The 19255-nt window shown below is 39.2% G+C and overlaps 1 protein-coding gene across 1 annotated transcript in view; it reads right to left on the reverse strand.

Annotated features, from left to right (window-relative positions):
• Positions 1-3237: 3237 nt before the first annotated feature.
• Positions 3238-19255, reverse strand: part of Eif2ak2 (eukaryotic translation initiation factor 2 alpha kinase 2) — a 30009-nt gene continuing 13991 nt past the window's right edge. The window contains exons 10-16 of the mRNA XM_020167142.2: positions 17442-17564; positions 15522-15641; positions 14112-14292; positions 11269-11397; positions 6544-6645; positions 5540-5593; positions 3238-5461 (exon numbers count right to left, since the gene is read on the reverse strand). Of these exons, the coding sequence (XP_020022731.1) occupies positions 5339-5461; positions 5540-5593; positions 6544-6645; positions 11269-11397; positions 14112-14292; positions 15522-15641; positions 17442-17564 (832 nt within the window). The 3' untranslated portion in view covers positions 3238-5338. The remainder of the gene's footprint in view (positions 5462-5539; positions 5594-6543; positions 6646-11268; positions 11398-14111; positions 14293-15521; positions 15642-17441; positions 17565-19255) is intronic.

The following is a 19255-nucleotide window of genomic DNA, read 5'->3' on the forward strand; positions in this document are numbered from 1 at the left end:
AATCATTCACTTCAAGTATTATTTGCCAAGCCTGTTGAAATGTAAAAGTGAACATTATTACTTAATATCAGATACCTTTTGTAGGATCGTGCATATGAAACTCCCAAACTGTTATTCCCCACCAAGCACTTATAGAGTTCCTGCTTTCTGCAGGGCAGTGGACCCTAGGTTATACAGCAATGACAGAGCCTGCCCATGTTCTCCAGAACTTCACAGTATCACAAGAACACAGTCATGCAGGAGTGACCAAGCTTTAAAGTAAACCAATGAGCACAACACAATACTAAACAATGGGAGAACAAGGAAGATTGATTTTGAGTGGAGAATGGTGGGACACTATGGAAATAATACTGAATTTGGGTTCTGAATGATGGATATAACTTTGATACACAAACTTTGATACACTGAGGGGAGGCATTTACTATATAACCCAGCAATTCTACTAGGTATACATCCACAAGAAATGAAACATGTCCATGTACATCTGTACACAGATGTTTGTGGTAATAAATGGAAACAACCCAGCTGTTTATTAACTGATGAATAGATACATAAAATGTGACCTATCCATACAGTAGACTATTATTTGGTAACAAAAAGGAATGAATTGCCGATTCATGTTACAACATGGATGAAACTTGAAAATATAATATTAAATGAGAAAGATCACATGTATGATTCCATTTATATTAAATGCCAGAATCAGCAAATTAGAGAAAGATTAGTGGTTGCCTAGAATTGGGAGAAAATGGTGAGTAACTGTTTTCTTTTTTTTTCAGTACTGAGGTTTGAACTCAGAGCCTATGCCTTGAGCCACCTCACCAGCCCTTTTTTGTGATGGTTTTTTTCAAGATAGGCTCTCACAATCTGTTTACCTGGGCTGGCTTCAAACTGGGATCCTCCTGGTGCCTGCCACCTGAGTAGCCAGGGTTAGAGGCATGAACCATCTGCACGTGGCTCTGTTTGAAATTCTAAATTACTAAAACCTGCAATAGATAAAAACGTAAGACAATAAAATACCTCTCAAATACATGTGGCTCTTTGGGATTAATCTGATTTAGACCTGTATTTCTTTAGTGGTGTCAGAATTCTGCTACTGATCTTCAAACAAACCTGGAAGTAATCTTTTATGCATACCTTTTGCTTAATCCCCTGGTGGTGTTCTTAGTCTTCCAGTTTTCTGACCTTTAAACCTACTCTAGATACACAGTTTCAAAGTACTTGTTGGGCTACCTCCTGCTTGAAAAAATAGTCATTTATCACCTTTGGTGGTTGCTAGGCACTAATTCATTCTAAAACTCATAAAGCAAATGTTTATCCCACATTTCCCCTTCAGTTTTAGAGAAATTTCTTTATAGAAGAACATAGATGGTAGGGATGGGAAAATGGTAGAATCAGAAAATTGATGGGAAGCTTATAGTGGATTGTACCACCACCAGCACTCAGTGGTCAATCTTAAAATCACTGAAAATAGAGCAACATGACATCATGTTCCGCTTGATGTAAAGAAAAAATAATTATGTAGGGAATACAGCATCACTCTTGGGAAAGCCAAACCAGAATCACATCAATTTTTAACTGTAACTAGACACCAGGAGGCACCATCAGTCACATCCTGGATGGAGGAAATTCCACAGGACAGATGACCAGTTCCTTCCTCAAATGGCAAGAGGAAAGAAAAGATAGGAGCAAATGCCCTAGTGTGAAAGAGACACATCAACCAAATGTAATGTAACCTGATAAAAAGGAATTTCTGAGTTAGGAAAATTGAATCCAGGCCAATTGTATGATAATTAAATCTTGTTAATTTTGTTGAGTGTGACAATGATATTGTGGTTTTTTAAAAAGCTGAAAACACCTTGTATGTAAAAGATCCATATTTAAGTACTTACAAGTGAAATGCTATAATATCTGAGATTTGCTTTAAAATATTCTAGCCAAAGAAACAAAAAGGGAAAAGATGTAACAAGAAAGGCAAAATATCAGTATTTGTTAAAGCTGGTAGTAAGCACATAGGGTTTCATTAGTCTATTTTTGATATGTTTAAAAACCATAAAGCTTATGAGTATTATTGAAATTATGTAGTATTTCATAATGAAAAGTTGACATACCAAAAGACCTCAAGTTATGGTGAACACCCAAGTAAGGAATGAATATTTTAAGTTTACGTGCCTTCCAAGTCTGCTTGGAAAAACTTCAGATTTTTAAACATTTCTTCACAGACTCACACATCTGTGCTCACACAGGGCTGGGTCTGTGGACATGCAGTCTGGGCAGTGACACAAGACTGTGCTTTGAAGTGTCCACATTTCACTTGTTAATAGGATCTTGCATTTTTTAACTTTGCAGTGGGTCCCACACATCACACAACTAGGCATACACACATACAACACGTTTATACTTGTGTGCATGTATATATGCTAATAGGGTTAACAAATAATGTGTGCTAAGTGTGTACATGTTGTATATGTTTAGGTTAAATATGTGTATCTGATATAAATAATAAGTGTGTTCAGTGATAAAAATTTCCTAGGTCTGTTTCTAGTGAAGCAACTAAATCAAAATGGCTCTCAAAACTGTGTGCCTGCCTTTTAATTAGCAAATAAGGTCCATGGCTCAGGCTCCTCTCCTACTCTGATTAAAAAAAATTCTTTATTTACTATTTTTGAGACTGAGAAGATGTATACTCACAAGTAAATAAAAGCTATTAAGAGATGCAGTGTTTATTTCATAAGTGGAAATAATCACAATAAGGAAAGGTTAAAAGATTACAATCATTGGCCACATTATTTAGTTTTCCTTCTAAGCACAGCATCATTCATCAAAAACAGGTAATAATAGGTTTTTTAAAAAGATTTCTCTCCACTCAAAAATGTAAAGAATGATAGAAGGAACACCTGTATGCCCTCACCTGTATTGCCAGTTGTCCAGTGGTTAACACATTTTATCACAATGTGTTCTCTCTTTCCCTCTCATATGTCCATTGATTCTTGCTGAACATTTGAAAATTGCAGACATCATGACACACTACCCCTAAATATTGCTGCATGCATTGCCTAAGAATGACATGTTTTGCTTGCTAATACCATTTTCACAACTGAGAAAATTAAGTTATTCTATAGTTGTGTAATATGCAGTCTGTATTCAAAAGTCCACAAGTGTCCCCAAGTATCTTTTATAGCTGTTTGCTTTTTTCTTTTTCAATATCCAGGAAACAATAAAGATTGAAGCATTGAATTTTTTCATTATATTTCTTTTGTCTCTTTATTTAGAAAAGTTCCACTGCTTTCTTTCATCACATTGACTTTTTTAAGAAGACACAACTATCTTACAGAATGACTGCATTTGGGATTTGTCTAATAATTTCCTCATGACTAAATTCCATTCAGACCCTTTGGGCAAGAAAACTAGGTGATTTTGTTTAATTCTTGCATCACATTGGAAGTTCATAATACTAGCTTGTTCTACCTTGGGTGATGCTAGATTGAATCACTTTATTATTGTGATGACCATACCTCTCTCCCTTGGAAATGTACATTTGCCTTTTGCAACATGTCTTCCATCAGATGATACTTAAATCCTTGCGAATATTCTGTTCCCCAACACCTTTTCACCCAATAATTTTAGCATCTACTAGAAAACTTTGCCTTAATCAAATACTGTATCTGGATTTGCAAAACATATTACTGCTTTTTTTGAATACTTTTTTTAAAATAGCTATAAGCCTTTATAAAAGTATGTTCTCTTACTGTGATGGTCCTCATTTTCTACTTAACCTAAATTTGGCTCACTTTTAAAACTATAAAGTTACATGGCAGTTTTAAAATGGTAGCTGGTTGCTCCAAAGTTTAAATTAACCCACCGCATCTTCCAAGATGCAATCCAAATTGTTTTTCCAGCATTTCCTGTAGCAGTTGGGGCAACAAACTAGCACACCCAATGCTCCACAAATGTATCTTCTCCAGAATTCATGTGTGCCCCTGGGCCAGCTGCTCATGTGGCCTCTCCTCTATTCATCCAAACCCCTCACATGCTTGGAGTCTCAGGGAAACATCACTTCCAAGCCCCTCCATGCTCAGTAGAAAGTGATCCTGCCCCTCCACATGGAATACTTCCTATTCTTAGCTACTGCCTTACATCAGTTATCTTTTCTTCAAAGCCTTTGCTGTAACAGATACAAAATGTATTAAGATAAAAGGAATAACCACACAGCAAGCAGTAGTAACATCCACTGTAACAAAGTTGCCTCTGAGAAAACCACAGCCCAGAATTTAAGATTTCTTACTCTCTTCTTTCCCTTTATTGTTTCACCACATTTCTTGGGATTCCTAATGATTTAGTTTTGCATAGTCTAGAACTTCGTGTAATTGGAATCATTATGTATATATTAAAAACCTGCTTTGTTCCCTTAACATTATGTTGCTGAGAGATACGTTGTGTTATGTTACTGCATTTAAATGTAATTACTGGAAATGTAATTATTTCCAGTGCTTTATAGTACTCCAATATGTGAATATATTTTTATCTACTCCTTCTGGATGAGCATTATGGCTGTTTCCAGCTGTTTTAGCTCTAATAAACAGTTTCCATGAGCATTCTCCCTTTTTTGTCAGTACTGGGGTCCATGAGCATCCTTACAGGCAAGTATGACGGAATGGAGTGGATGGCTTTGAAGGTATATACAGCTTCAGCTTTACTAGATCATGCCACGTTGCTTTTCAAAATGATTGTATCACTTGTCTTTTTATGGACACCATGTTTGTTCAGTTGGTTTGTAGGCCTAGAAACAGAAGCCACTTAATCAATATAGATTAATTGATCAATTCATTAATTGTTATAAGGAAGGACATTTGAGAGCTTTTACACATCTTCAAAATAAAAAGATGAAGCCAGGCACAGTGGCGTTAATCCCAGCAGTTGGGTGGCTGAGGCGCAGACAGATTAAGAGTTCCAGGTCAGCCTCGCATATGTAGCAAAAAAAAAAAAAAAACCTAAATAAAAAGATGAAAAATAAGAAATGAAAATAAAAGACAACCAGCTGTTTGCCTGTGGCTCACACCTATAATCCTAGCTATTCAGGGGGCAGAAACCAGGTGGATTGCGGGTTGAAGTCAGCCCCAGAAAATAGTTCTCAACACCCTACCTCCAAGAAACCCAGCACAAAAGAGGGCTGGTACAGTGGCTCAAGTGGTAAGAATGCCTGCCTAGAAAGTGTGAAGCCCAAAGTTCAAACCCCAGTGTTGCCCCCAAAAAGATAAGTAACTGTCAATCTCTCTTGGCAGATTTCAGATAATCAAAGGAAAATCACATTTCACATGCAGGACAATTTCAGAAGGGCCTAACATGTGTTTCTTTCCCTTTTCTCTGAGGTGTTCTTCCACTCAGCCAAAGTCTTCAATATTGCAGACGTATCAGGCCGTTCCTTGGGCTCCTTTGAAAGTAATTTCTGTAGAAGACTTTTCTGTAATCACAGTGAGAGTCAACACTAAGAAACTGAACATTGGAATAAATAAAATTCTGATTATTTTCAAGTGCTTACTTCTTTGCTGTCAAACACATCAGGGAAGATGCCTTTCCTTAGATCATCAAAAATCTGAAAATAAAAATGTAGGTATTCATTTATTAGGAAATTATTTACTTGGAAGGAAAAATAAACAGAACATTCTAAAGGCTGAGGAGACCCTAAATCTAGTATATTTCCAGATCTTTGGGAAAGTCTCTTTAGCCAAGAAACAAACAGGAATTTCCTCCTCCCTCACCCCTTCCCACTGAATTTCCCATCAAATAATCATCCTTAACATTTGGTTTTTAAAGTGTCAAAGGCATCATGGTTATTATCCCTCTTCGTTTTTGGAACCTCATCTGATAGGTACTTTCACTGTCCCTGTTGCACAGAAGAGATGGCTGTTGGCAACAGGCAAGTCCTTCTCCTGAGTTTCAAACAGAATATCCAGTTGCCTACTGTCTTTAATGCTTCCCACTGACTACCCAAAAAAGTCCACACTCTTCTCCCAATCTGTCTTTCCAGCCTCATCAATCACCACTTCCTTGTCATTTATGCACTACAATAAAACTACACTGCACCTATCTCCACACTGGGATCGCCCACTTTCTATTTTGAGCTATTAGAAACAACTCCAGAATACAACTTACATGGCTCCAAGAAACCTAAACCCCCATGCTAGAAAGAACTCCCTCCCAGCTGTGTCTTCAAACTTTAAGCCTTCTCTGCAAATGCTTAAGCATCCTCTGATATTAGCTTTCCTCTTAAGAAGTAAACTCCATGGCGGTCAATGAAACTTTGCTGATAGACTCAAGTAGGGCTCTTATGACACATACATGTCTTCCAAAGAAGGTCAAAGTTTTTGGTCTGGAACAAACTGGTTGTCAAAACTTGAAAGGGAGAAAATTTATATTTTACCTGCAATCAGACACTAGTATGTTCAAGCCCACCCTCACAGGAGGGCAGTGACTATCTACAGTAGTACTTGGAAGGTGACCAATAATTTTTGTTTGCTTAATTCTTCCTTTGAGATTATTTACCTTCACTGTTTCTGAAAAAGTGGAACATATGTGGAGAAGTTCAGCAAGAATTAGCCCCAAAGCAAAGATATCCACTTCTTTTCCATATTCTTCTAACGAAATCTAAAAAGATCAAAATATTGCCTTTGTTACTCACCTCATAAAAATAGCTATGCTTTCTAAAGCCAAAAAGTTATTTAACTACAAATCTTATATGGCACAAAAAATGTCTGTTCATTAGCAAGATTTGTGGAGTCTGATTAGCCAGATCCAAATATTTATCACTGAGTAACAGAATCACTTGTGTAAATTAACCACTAACATGAGAATAATGCCAACTTTAAAATGGGACTACTAATAGTGTTGACCTCAGAGTTTGATTGTGAGGTTAAATAAGACACAGCAGAGGTAAATCAATTAAACTTTGGCCAAGCAAGTGGCTTGCATGTAATGTAAATACAAATAATGTAAATGCAATGTAAATACAAGTAATCCAACTGTGCATCAACAGGAGACTGGAGAAACATACTGCGGTATGGTCAGACAAGGGGATACTACTGAGAAAGGAAAAGGAATTCAGAGCTGCTATGGCAGCAACTAAAGGTTCTCCAACAGATATTACTTTGAATGAAAAAACTAAAACAGGGCTGCGGGAGTAGCTCAAGTGGTACAGCGCCTGCAAGCGGGAAGCTCTGAGTTCAAACCCTAGTACTGCTCCCCCCATACTGTATGATTCTATTCATATGGAGTTCAAGAACAGAAAAACTGAAGTATGATGATACAAATTAAAGCCAGCCCTCATTACCTTTGGGAAGTAAGAAGGAAGGATTGACTGGAGAAGGGCCTTAAGATCATTTCTTTGGGTAAGAAAAATGTTCCACATCTTCATGTATGTTTGACAGGTATGTGCATTTGTCAAAACCAATGCAGCTGTATTTAAGATTATGTGCATTTTACAGCATTTAAATTATTTCTCAAGCAAATGTATTTAAATTTAAAACTTACCTACGAAAAGGAAACAATGAGTGATTTTTTAATATTCTGAGGGTGACAATACAGGATGCAGCAGCTATTTCATAAGGTTGGATTTGAGCCAGCCATCAGCTTCCTTTTATGTCCTACTTTCACACTCCACAAAGTTAAATCATATTCTTATGCCACATGGTGTCTAAAAGGACAAGGTGAAAGCTCTCTCCATGCTACACTCTAAAGCCGTCAGATAGTCCAGTGTGTTTACTCTTAGATTACAGAATAGTAGGGGTGTTTTGGAAGATTTATTATCAGAAAAACCATCTTAAAAGGGCATTTCAAAACCAAAATGAAAATAAAGTGAACAATCCCAAAGATGAAAATAGACAAGAAGCAATTTTTTAAAAACCTGTTGGGATAATAAGCCTATGTATAAGATAAAATATCCAGGTATCAATAGCTGTTCAACCATGTTAGTAAGCATTATTCACAACAGCCAAGATGGCAGCAACCCAAGTGTTTACTGAAGGATGAACGGCTAAACAAAATGTGGTACACACATAACGGAATATTATTTAGCCCTAAAAAGAGAGGAAACTGACACATGCTACAGCCTGGGTAAGCCTCAAGGACATTAAACTTAATGAAATAACTCAGTCACAAAGAGACAAATACTACATGGTACCACTTATATGAGAAACATGGCATAGTCAGATTTGTAGAGACAAAAAATAGAATGGTGGTTGTGAGGGACTTGGAGAAGGAGAGAAAATGGATTCTTTTTTTGAAGCCAAGGATTGAACTCAGAGCCTCATGCACTCTAGGGAAGCACTCTACCGCTGAACTACATCCCCAGCACCTGCAAAGGGGCTCGTTAAATAGGTAAAGTTTCAGTTTTGCAAACTGAAGGGTTCCGTGGTGGTGCCGAAGCCTAGCAGTGTGAATGCACTTAATGCTACTGAAATAATTACTTAAAGTCATTAAGATAGTAATTTTTATGCTGTGTGTATTTTTCCACAACTAAAAATAAATAAATATATTTGAGAGACCTCGCTAATAACCCATTAGATATAAGGAATTCCATTTTAATAGCAAAACAGTGTGTGTGTGTGTGTGTGTGTGTGTGTTCAGAGACAAACTTTAAAGATCTGAATGATCACCATTTTAAAATGTTTTAAGATCACTGAGGAATATAAAGTCAGCATTTGGGTGGGTTGTACTGCTGCTCCCATTTATGCACTGGCCTCCCTGTGAGAAGTCTTCCCCCCACGGCCCAGTGGCCTGGAACTGGGCAATGTGCTTAGTGGCCCATGTGTAGCACTGCTGAGCAAAACCTGTGAGAGCCACCACCAGGTCCTGCCATTGCTTCTGCCAGGAAGGCAGCCATGCCCGGTACCAACCTTTCCTTCAGCCTGGGCCTTGGCACGCAGGAGACACGTGGAGCAAGACCTGCAGGTGTACTCATGCCAGTGTATCATGAGAGCGAGAAATAAATCTTTGACATTTTATTTGGCACTAGGAAACCAGGGGTCATTTGTTACCACAGCAGAGTGTGGAAAAGGAGGACTGAGTAAGTAGGAGAAACACTCTGATTTCCTGAAGAAGTATCAAGTACCTAAGATGTCAGTTCTCAAATTCAATGCAATAGCTATGAAAACCTCAACACCAGTCACAGAGTGTGGCAATGACTCTAAAGTTCATCTGGAATGTGAACAGCTGAGGACGTTTATAAACTGTAGAACAACGAACAGGGGGTCCTGCTGTTCACACTAACACCTATTTCATAACGCGTCAATAATTAAACAGTATACTATTAAAGAGAAAAACAAAGTAAATCAATGGAACAGAGTCCAGAGGCAGATTCATGACTGTGTGGGAATTTCATACACAATAAAACAGCATTTTAGAAATCATGGTAAAATATAACATAACATTTACCACTCTAACCGTTTTTAAGTGAATAATTCAGTGGTGTCAAAAACCTTCACAAAGTCATATAACCATCACAACTATCTATTTCTAGAACTTTTCATCATCCCAGACAGAAACTGCACCTAGTAAACAACTAAATCGCCTATTCCTTCCTCCTTCCGGGTGACCTCTGTTCTATTTTCTATCTCCATGAATTTCCTTAAGATAGCATTTTAAATCATGAATCATTTGATATATGAAGATGACGTCATTGTAACTTCACATAGGGAAAATCAGGTTATAGCCCTTCCACACACATATAAAAAAATGAATTCAAGTTAAACCAAAGAAGATGCAAACAAAAATAGCAAAACACTCCTCATGCATCACATTGTCCCAAACCAAAGACCGATTATATCCTAGTTTGATTGGAAGTGGGAGACTGCAGCATTCTTGTACACTTTAGTAGGAGATTATTATTAAAAAGCACTTTTTTGGCAGTGCTGGGGCTTGAACTCAGGGCTTTGCACTTGCTAGGCAGGCACTCTACCACTTGAGCCACAACTCTGGTTATTTTGGAGATAGGGTCTTGATTTCCCATCCTCGCCCTGCCAAGTCTCCTATCTATGCTTCCCTCCAGAGCTAGAATGATAAGCACGCACCACCAAGCCTGGCATTTTTCTGTTGAGATGGGGTCTCATGAACTTTTTACCTGGCTGGCCTCGAACCACAGTCCTCCCAATTTTCACCTCCTAGTAGCTAGGATTATAGGCGTGAATCACTGGTGCCTGGCTAAAATTACTTTCTGAAGGACAATTTGGCAGCATTAATCATAGTGGCAATGCACTTTTCACTCTGTTCAATCATTTCACTTCAAGCAATCCATCATAGAGTATCATAAAAATACAGGTGGCCCACTACCTCTATCTGTGGTTTCTGCCCCTGTAGATTCAACCAACTACCAATCAATTTTGAAAAAAAAATTGCACCTGTATTGAACATATACAGAGTTTTTTTTCCTATTATTTAGACATTACTCCCTAAACAATATATTATCACAAGCCTGGCAATATGGTGCACATCTGTAATCACAGCACTAGGTAGGCTGAGGCCAGCTGAGTTCAAGGCCAGTCTGGGTTATACAGTGAAACACAGTCTCAGCCTCCATATATCTATATAGTAACAGCTATATTCACAGCATTTTTATCGTATTAGGTGATTTAAAATACACAGAAGGACGTGCATAGGTTGCATGCAAATACTGTATTGCTTTATAGAAGAGATCTGAGCATCTGTGAATTTTGACATCCATGGGGAGGCGCATATCCTGAAACCATGGATAATGAGGGGAAACTGCAAAATCGTATTTGTCCTTGGACCCAGAGATACGGAACATGGAACATGTCTATAAACATACAAAGTTGGAGAATAAATAAATACCCTTCAATAAATAAGTAGTTAAATTATGATCTCTATCCCTTGTAATACAGTATTTGCTTAAAAAGAACATTATAAGGCCCATTTGTACTGCCATGCAAAGATTAAAATATATTGAGTGAAAAAAAATCAACTTGCAAAATATAGTAGCCTTGTAAATGTTGCATGTAAATATACATGCAAATGTTTGTGTAAGAGAAGTATGTGTGTGTTTGCATATTTTTATGACTCATAGAAAATGATCTAAAAGGGTGAAGAACAAACTGGTGAGAAGAGTAGGACTGGAGAGAAAGGTTGAGAGGCATTTTCAAGTCTTACTGTGTGTCATTCTGTAATGCTTTAATTTTGCAAGAAAGTCTACTATTTTCAAATTAAAAAAAAATTAAAGATCACAATAGAGAGAGACAGACAGGAAAGGGAACTTCTTACCTGTTCTGGACTCATGTATCGCCTTGTTCCCTTATTAGTTGTTCGCTTTTCATCATTTTTCAGGGATGTAACAAGTCCAAAGTCACCAATCTTTATTTGTTTTGCATTTACTAAAAATATGTTACTTGGCTGTGGAAAAAAAGGACTTTGTATGTACAAGTTGGACAGGCTGTTACTACATCCCCCAATCATCTTGGCAAAGGCTACTTTTATGTTTACTTGTACACCATTCATTCACCCTCACACAGGTATCCCCAAACAGGAAGCTTAATACTATAGGTCTGGAGGAAGGTGACCTGCGTTACAGCTGCCTCCACATATCTCAACAGATGTCAAGTGAAAAGCAGATTCACTTTGCAGGGTCCTAGGGGATGGATCCAAGGTAAGAGGCTGGACATAGCTTTAATGTATTCTAATGTACTACTTGAATGGTCCAAAGAATGGGAGTTTCAGTTCCCCATCCCAGACTGGGACTGGCTGTGTACTTGAGATGTTGCAACTCTGGCTTCAGGACCTGATGGGAATTGAAGCAGACACCTTTAAGATCCCTTGCAATTTTGGGATCCATTCCTAGCAATGCTGTGGAACATCTGATGTAGAACTTCAAAAGGCCTCTCTCACTTTTCAGCAAATATGTGCCCTCCATGTGGACAGCATGCAAAGTTATCTGGAAACTGATAACTAGCACAACACACTTTTCTATGCAATTATTTAAGAAAAAAAATTAAAAAGGAAAAACAGAATAAAAGCTAGCCATTATTATTTTTTATGTTTTTGGCAACACTGGGGTTTGAACTCAGGGCTTCACACTTGCTAGGCAGGTGCTTTACCACTTGAACCACTCCACTAGCTCTTTTTTTGTGATGGGGTTGAGATAGGGTCTCAAACCATTTGCCCAGACTGGCTTCGAACTGTGATCCTCCTGATCTCTGCTTCCTGGGTAGCAAGGATTACAGAAGTCAGCCACCAGTGCCTGGCTGGCCATCCTTACCATACAGCTTTGTAGAAGACATTGACCCATATTCTAAAAAGCATGTAAACAGGAAGGTTTGTTGAAGAAGAAATGAACATTTCAACATTCTTGGTTAGACTTTGAAAACAATGATGGGCTCTATACACAAAGACCCTTTGGGATGACACTGATGAGAGGGCCTAGTGAAGGAACCAGGTGCGAAGACACAAGGAGCACAGAGAAACCCTGAGAAGCCTTGTGCAGAAATTAGCAATTAGATTAGAATACTGCAACCTAATACCAAAAGTACATACGGAAGGCTGATATTGTTCCTGTGGTGTGGCCAGGGCAGGACTCAGGAGAATTGGCCGGTGAACAGGGAGGAACCAGCCAGGACTCCTTTTATGAGGAGGGACTGAAGTAATACCCCCAAACTTTGCTATTTATTTGCAGATGAATCAATTAATAAATAACTGTGCTTAATTGTTTATTCAACTATCCATATGACCCCTAAGTGAAGGTATAGCCAGACTAGTAAATTTATTTATTTATTTATTGAGACAGGATCTTGTTCTGTAACCGAGGCTGGACTTCAAAGTTGCAATCCTCCTGCCTCAGCCTCTGAAAGCTGGGATTACAGGCATATACCACCAAGCTTGGCCCAAATTTATCCTAATGTTCTAACTTCTAAGAATACTTTCATATATTGTTAGAGAGAACTATTAGAGTCAGGTGGACTCAAATAACAAGGTATTAAACATCCAGCCCAAGAACAGACCAAAGAAGCAATACTTTTTAGGGCCACTTAATCCTGGCTAGGTTCAACAAACAGCTGTATACAAGGGCACTTATTTTTTCTCAGAAATGTCTTTGCTTCATTCCTTATTGCTGGATGTTTTAAACAGGTGGGGTAAGTAGATCCACATAGACATAGTGCTTCTGCCTGGACCAGAAAAAGGCAGAAACCAAGTGATCAGGAAAGGCTAAATAAAAGCATTGGACCAGAGGTGGGTGATGGGAGGCTGAGATCAGGAGGACTGCAGTCGAGGCCAGCCCAGGCAAATAGTTCATGAGAACCCCAGCTCCAAAATAACCAAAGCAAAAATGGACTGGAGGTGTGGCTCAAGTGGTAGAGCACCCACTTTGCAAGCACAAAGCCCCTGCACTCAAACTCAGTCCCACCAATATAAATAAATAAATATATATGTTAGGACCAAAAGAGGTACACAGAAGTGTATCTGTGAGAACCAAGAGACTACGAAAAGCTGTTCTGCTTCTCTGTTTTTATTTTGATAAGAAGGGGAAATGGGAAACTGCTTGTTCTGATTCCAAAAGCTATAAGAAAGCAAAAGTACCAAGGGATGACCCATGCTCCAAGTTTGGGATATTGCAGCTTTCCAATCATAGGGCTGAAAATTCTGACCAAGAAAATATTAGGCCCTGGACCCAACAGCTGTGACTGCTCTCGGAGCACGGACTGAGAGATCAGGAACCAGGTTCCAAATCACAGTGGAATATGCCGAGTAGCCGCAGAGGCAAGGACACAGAGGCAAGGCTGACTATGCCAGCCACAATAATGATTAGCACAGAAATATGCAGCCTATGAAAGCTGCTCATGTTTACAGCTGGAGTGAGACTATCCATCACCTAGGACCAGAAGTGAATGAGACTTCCAGTACAGCTTATTTTCATGGTTAGTTCACCAGCCCTGGAGATCTTCTTAGTAATTTCAAAGAATGGCTTTTGGGGCAAGTTTTAGACCCACTGTGACCTCAGAGGATCAGAGATATTATCATGACTATCGATCAATCACAAATCTAAAACTAGAGAAAACAGATTTTAAAATCACTAAATTATGTCCGTCAAGCCACAACGCACATTTTCTACTTACTTTAAGGTCTCTATGAATTAAGCCTTTCGAATGTATATACTCCACGCCTGTTGTTATTTGTTCAAATAATTCCAAAGCCAATGCTTTATCTGATTTGCCACATCTTCTCTCCTCAATCCACTGCTCCAATGTCCCCTGATCACAGAATTCCATTTGGATGAAAAGGCACCTAGTTGTTGATCTGGATATAAAGTTCACGGTATGTTAAGAGTAGCAACAAAAATAAGTTCATCTTAAAATGAATGCCTTGTCTCCTTCTGAAACCAAAATCTAAATATAATAAATTTAAATCAAAATATAAGAAACCATATTTACCAAAACCATAAGTTCCCAAGCATCCCACATAAACTTTGCTTAGCTAATTTATAAAGAATAAACCTTCCCATTCTTTAATACTGAAGATCCTTCCATCTCAGCGATATTGGGATTTGAACTCAGGGCCTCATGCTTGCTAGGCAGGCACTTTACCACACAAGCCACCCTGCCAGCCCTGAAGATCTTTAATCTCCTTTGCTAGGAGCTAGGAATAGAAGTATTAATTGCAAAAAAACAAGTGTCAGTATTATATAATTTTGAAACATTTTAATTCACTATTAGTCAACTAAGCATCTGTTTTATGAAAGGCACTGATCAGGCCAGTAGAAATGAGAAAATTCTTGTCATTCTGGGGATTATAGTCTCATAGGCTAGCAGTAAAGGAAAAGCAAACCTAAAAGGATGATACATGTAGGAGCTCTCAGAGAAGCACCTACAATAGCTTGCTAGGAGATAGAAGTCGGAGGACTATGAAAAGGTCCCTTCAAGGTTTCGGTGATAGGACTGTTCCCATGACAGACTGTGTGAAGTTCAAAGGCAGATGGCCTTTAGAATCTCCAGTCCTTCAGTGGAGGCTGAACTAAAACAAAACATGGGTGATAAAGCAGGGAGTCCTCATCACAGCTCACAGTCTTCAAGTCATTTTCACTCTACATGGGGTAGTTGAGTTCCAAAGACACCCTTGACTGCATTACATCAATTAGGAGCCTCAGAGAAAGATGGAAAATTGTTGGCAACTGCAGAGGAAGGAGCCTTCAGATAAAGCATCTTCATGTTAAAATTTTCTTCACAAGATGGTATTTACAGCCTGCACTGAAGCAAGACTGTGTGAAGTCAGGAAAGCTAAAACTGAGATTGTGAAAACAGCAGAGGACATTTAAAAAAAGCCTTTTGAAATTGAATTTGGGATGAGGAGAGAAGCAAGGGGAAATCTGTTCACTGTCTCCTTGTCTGCAGAACAGGAGACCACAATGTCCCTCAGAAGTGGTTGTGACTGTCAAATATGATGACTGATGGCATCCTTCAGTGCCCACACAAAGTAAAGGACAGTTTCTTTTCATCCTATTATGTCTACGAGAATTTTTTTTTACCTACCTGGAACTACTACTCATGCTTTCATTGGGATCATAATCAAAACCGTCCCAACAAACATGGTAATGAACGATATTGACATGCTCAAGTTTTGCCAATGCGCGTACTTCACGTTCTGCTTTCCTGGTTAAAAGGAACAGGAACACAAATGTGTTAAAATACAGTTCTGATAACTACATAACACCTCAAGTAACAGGAGACAACTGTCCACCCTCCTTATTACACAGTCGCTGTGGTTCCCATGCCAAGTTTTAGAACAGGAGCAAGGAGCACTCAAAATGAAACAGTGAACACATAGAAAAGAAAAAAAAAACATAGCTGTTCTACTCTTGACATAAAAGAAAAAGCAGCAATTTAAATAATTCTAAACACCATTCAATTTTAAAGTCATGTGTAGCAGTCTTTAATTTTCAATAACTAAATCATACATTATATTTTGTTTAGACAGTATTAAAATCTTTGGATTTTGCAAGCAAATTCCATTTAGGCAGCATGAGTGAGTGCTAGGCAGCATGCAAAACCTAATTCAGAATTTTCAATATGTGACAAAAATACACCCAAGGGATAATTTATGCAGAGAAACTGAGACTTCACCGAATACTATGGGAGCTTTACAGAGGTGTGTTGTCAAGAACTAAAGCACTGTGATTGATATTTTTTTGTACATGGCCACAATTTGGATAACATTCTTAGAATAATTTCCAGACACGTTATTCTTGGGTCAAAGCACATAAACGTTTTACGGTTTTAGATTAATATTTCTGGGTATGGTTTTTAACATGTTGTTGAAAATTCATGACCCACTCAAAATGTCCAAGATACTGAATCCTTATGAACATTATTATCATTTTAAAAAACTGCTATCAAATGAAAGAAAAAAATAGTACTTCATTCCTGTTAAGAAAAACAAAGTTTGATTAGTTTGATGCTGAGAAGGTGGAAGAGCATTTCAAATAGAAAAGCTTTTTCCACAAGAGAAAAAGTCAGTCTGAGTGAGTGAAGGACTCCTGGAATGCCATGTCTGCTTCTCCTCTGCTGGTGCCATTTTCCTTAACCCGTTTCCCTATTCCATCTCCTTCTCTAGTCTTTGAGGGATCAGTCTGGCTAAGTTACACATAGTCACAACTGCCAGAGAGCAGCCAACAAGACTGGTGAACCAGTGAACGTATGATGTAAGACCTCCTGCCTAATGTGTTTTCCTTTCTGACTAGGTCAAAAGAAACCTTGTCACTCCCTCCTTGTCCCTTGGCTAACTCTTTCTAGGGACAATCCTCTTGAAATCCAGTCTCGAAGTTGTGAGAGGCCCAGGCCATATAAAGAGGTTATGTGGAGGTTCTCTGGCTGAGGGTCCCAGCTGAGTTTCCTGCTCACAGCCAAAACCACCTGCTTGGCTGGCCATCTTGGATATCCAGTCCATTCAAGCATTCAGATGACACTGGAATGCAATGTTGGGAGCCCCCAAGTGACAACTGCCTAGCTAAGCACAATCAACCCACAGGTCCATGAGAGATGACAGTAAATTGCTATTTTTAAGCCACTGCATTTTGTAGCAGAAAGTAGCTTTTACCTTCAGCAAATTAGTTCAAGCTCCTCACCTGCAAAGTAAGGAAACGAGACGAAAAAACCTCAAAGGTCATCTTAAACCAAATGATTCTATACCTTCAGCATCCAGGACTGTTCTCAAAAAGATGATCAATGGTTTACTCACTTATATATTTTTAACTGAACTAACCACAGTAAAGTAAGGTCATTTTGGAATAAGCCAAGCTTTTCTGGGTAGAAAATGAAATGTGTAAGATTAAACTTCTTCCATTACTTTCCAAAAAGAAGTAAATGTTATATTAATGAAGAAGAGAGAAACATAAAAAAGAATAGGACAAGTGCAACACACCTTCTCAAAGTAATAAAATATTTACTACTTACAGATTATTATATTTGACGCGTTTAATAACGTAAGTCTTTCCATCAATTCTGTGTTTTGCTTTGAAAACTTGGCCAAATCCACCTTCACCAATTGGTTCTATTTCTTCAAAATCCTTGACAAACCTTAAGATAAATTCCACTGTTATTTGGAGGTTCCATGGTCAAGCTCTCCTGCCCCATCTCCCTTCATTGTGAAGTGGTCTGTATACCAAACATGGTTAGTCAAGGTCTGCTTCCCCAGAAACTCCTGAGTCATAAAGATTGCTCCCTTCTCCTTCTCCTTTCATGGAGAATCCAATATCACGGATCGCCCTGGGGGACATAGTCAACCCCAGTTCTACAGAAGCCATGATAAAGAACCCCTTCACTAGTATAAAACCTTAGAAAGAATCATCTGGTGACACTCCATGGTTTTCCCCTTCCCCCAGATGTTGTAAGAGAAACAAGCATATGCTGTTAGCCTGCCTTGATTTGTAAAGGTCTATTTTTCTCCCCTCTCTGAAGGCTCACAGCCCATCGCTAAGCCCTGCCAATTCTTCCATTGCTGATCTCTGCCCATTTTTCTGTACCTGCCGCATCTTCTCCCCAGTCCACACTGTGGAAAGAGGAGTATGAGAAGCCTATGAGAACTTGACATGAGCACAGCCACGTCAAATAATCTGCAGGCTGGGATTGGCACAGCCCCCAGCTGCAGAAGGGAGCGAGAGCAAAACGCAGCACAGCTGCTTTGTGTACAAACAAGGATATTTACACCACGCCCAGTACGTGCAGAAAGTAGCAACTGCAGGTTCCCCCTGCTCCCAGTAACTACAAGGTCACGCTGCCCTGAGGACTGCTGCTCTGCTGGCTTTGCTGTTCCACTTCCGTGTTTGTGGCTGTATAAAATAAACTCACTGGAGGTGGTCGAGGCTATTGTGTGTCTCCACCAGAGCACCCAGCCCACCCGATTCCAGCGTTTTTGCATCTTTGTCTTTTGTCCTTTCTCAAGCTCGTGCAGGTCACGAGACATTTCCATCTGGCTCCTGCAGTAGCTTGCTAGCTGGATGATCCATGATCACACAGCAACCAGGGTGATGAGAATTTAGTCCCATGATGTGCCTCTCGGGTCTAAACCTCCAGTAGCCTACCACACATAACAAGTCCCCTTCCCTTCACCCAGCCTTGTCACATGGCACTATGTCTTTGCTCAATGTACTCCAAGCACACAGCCTTCTGTCTGCCTCTCACTCATAAATTTTTCCACCTTTGCCTTCTCACTTGCTCTTCCTTTCCTCCATCTTTCTGTGCCAACACAACCTTCAGCCTCCCCTCCATAAATATGACCTCAGAGAAGCCTTTCTTTCCTTCCACGCTCAACCCAAGAGTTCCATTTCCATGACTTATCATGTGTTTCCTTTAGAGCAGTACTATATTTTGCAATTACAGACCTCTGTTTTTTAAATCTTTTTAAAAATTATTGTACTGGGGGTACATTGTGACATTTACAAAAGTTCTTACAACATACCAAAGTCGAATTCACCTCCTCCATCATTCTCCTTTATCCTCCTTCCTCCATTCTTGGGACAGTTTCAACAGGCCTCATTTTTCCATTTTCATACATGAGTACATAATATTTCTACCACATTCTCCCTCCCACACCCTTTCCTTCTGTCCTTCCCCCTCCCACTGGCACCATCCCCAGTTGCTGAGAGGACAAACCAGCTCTGAGACCTGCCTTTGGTCCAGCACTTGGGGGCAAACAAGCCAATATCATCTCAGAGGCAGGCTGGAATGCATTGGAAGGCTGCTAGCTACACAGCCCTGGGGGAGGGAAG

The sequence above is a fragment of the Castor canadensis genome, chromosome 12, assembly GCF_047511655.1.
Source record: "Castor canadensis chromosome 12, mCasCan1.hap1v2, whole genome shotgun sequence".
Classification (NCBI taxonomy): Eukaryota; Metazoa; Chordata; class Mammalia; order Rodentia; family Castoridae; genus Castor; species Castor canadensis.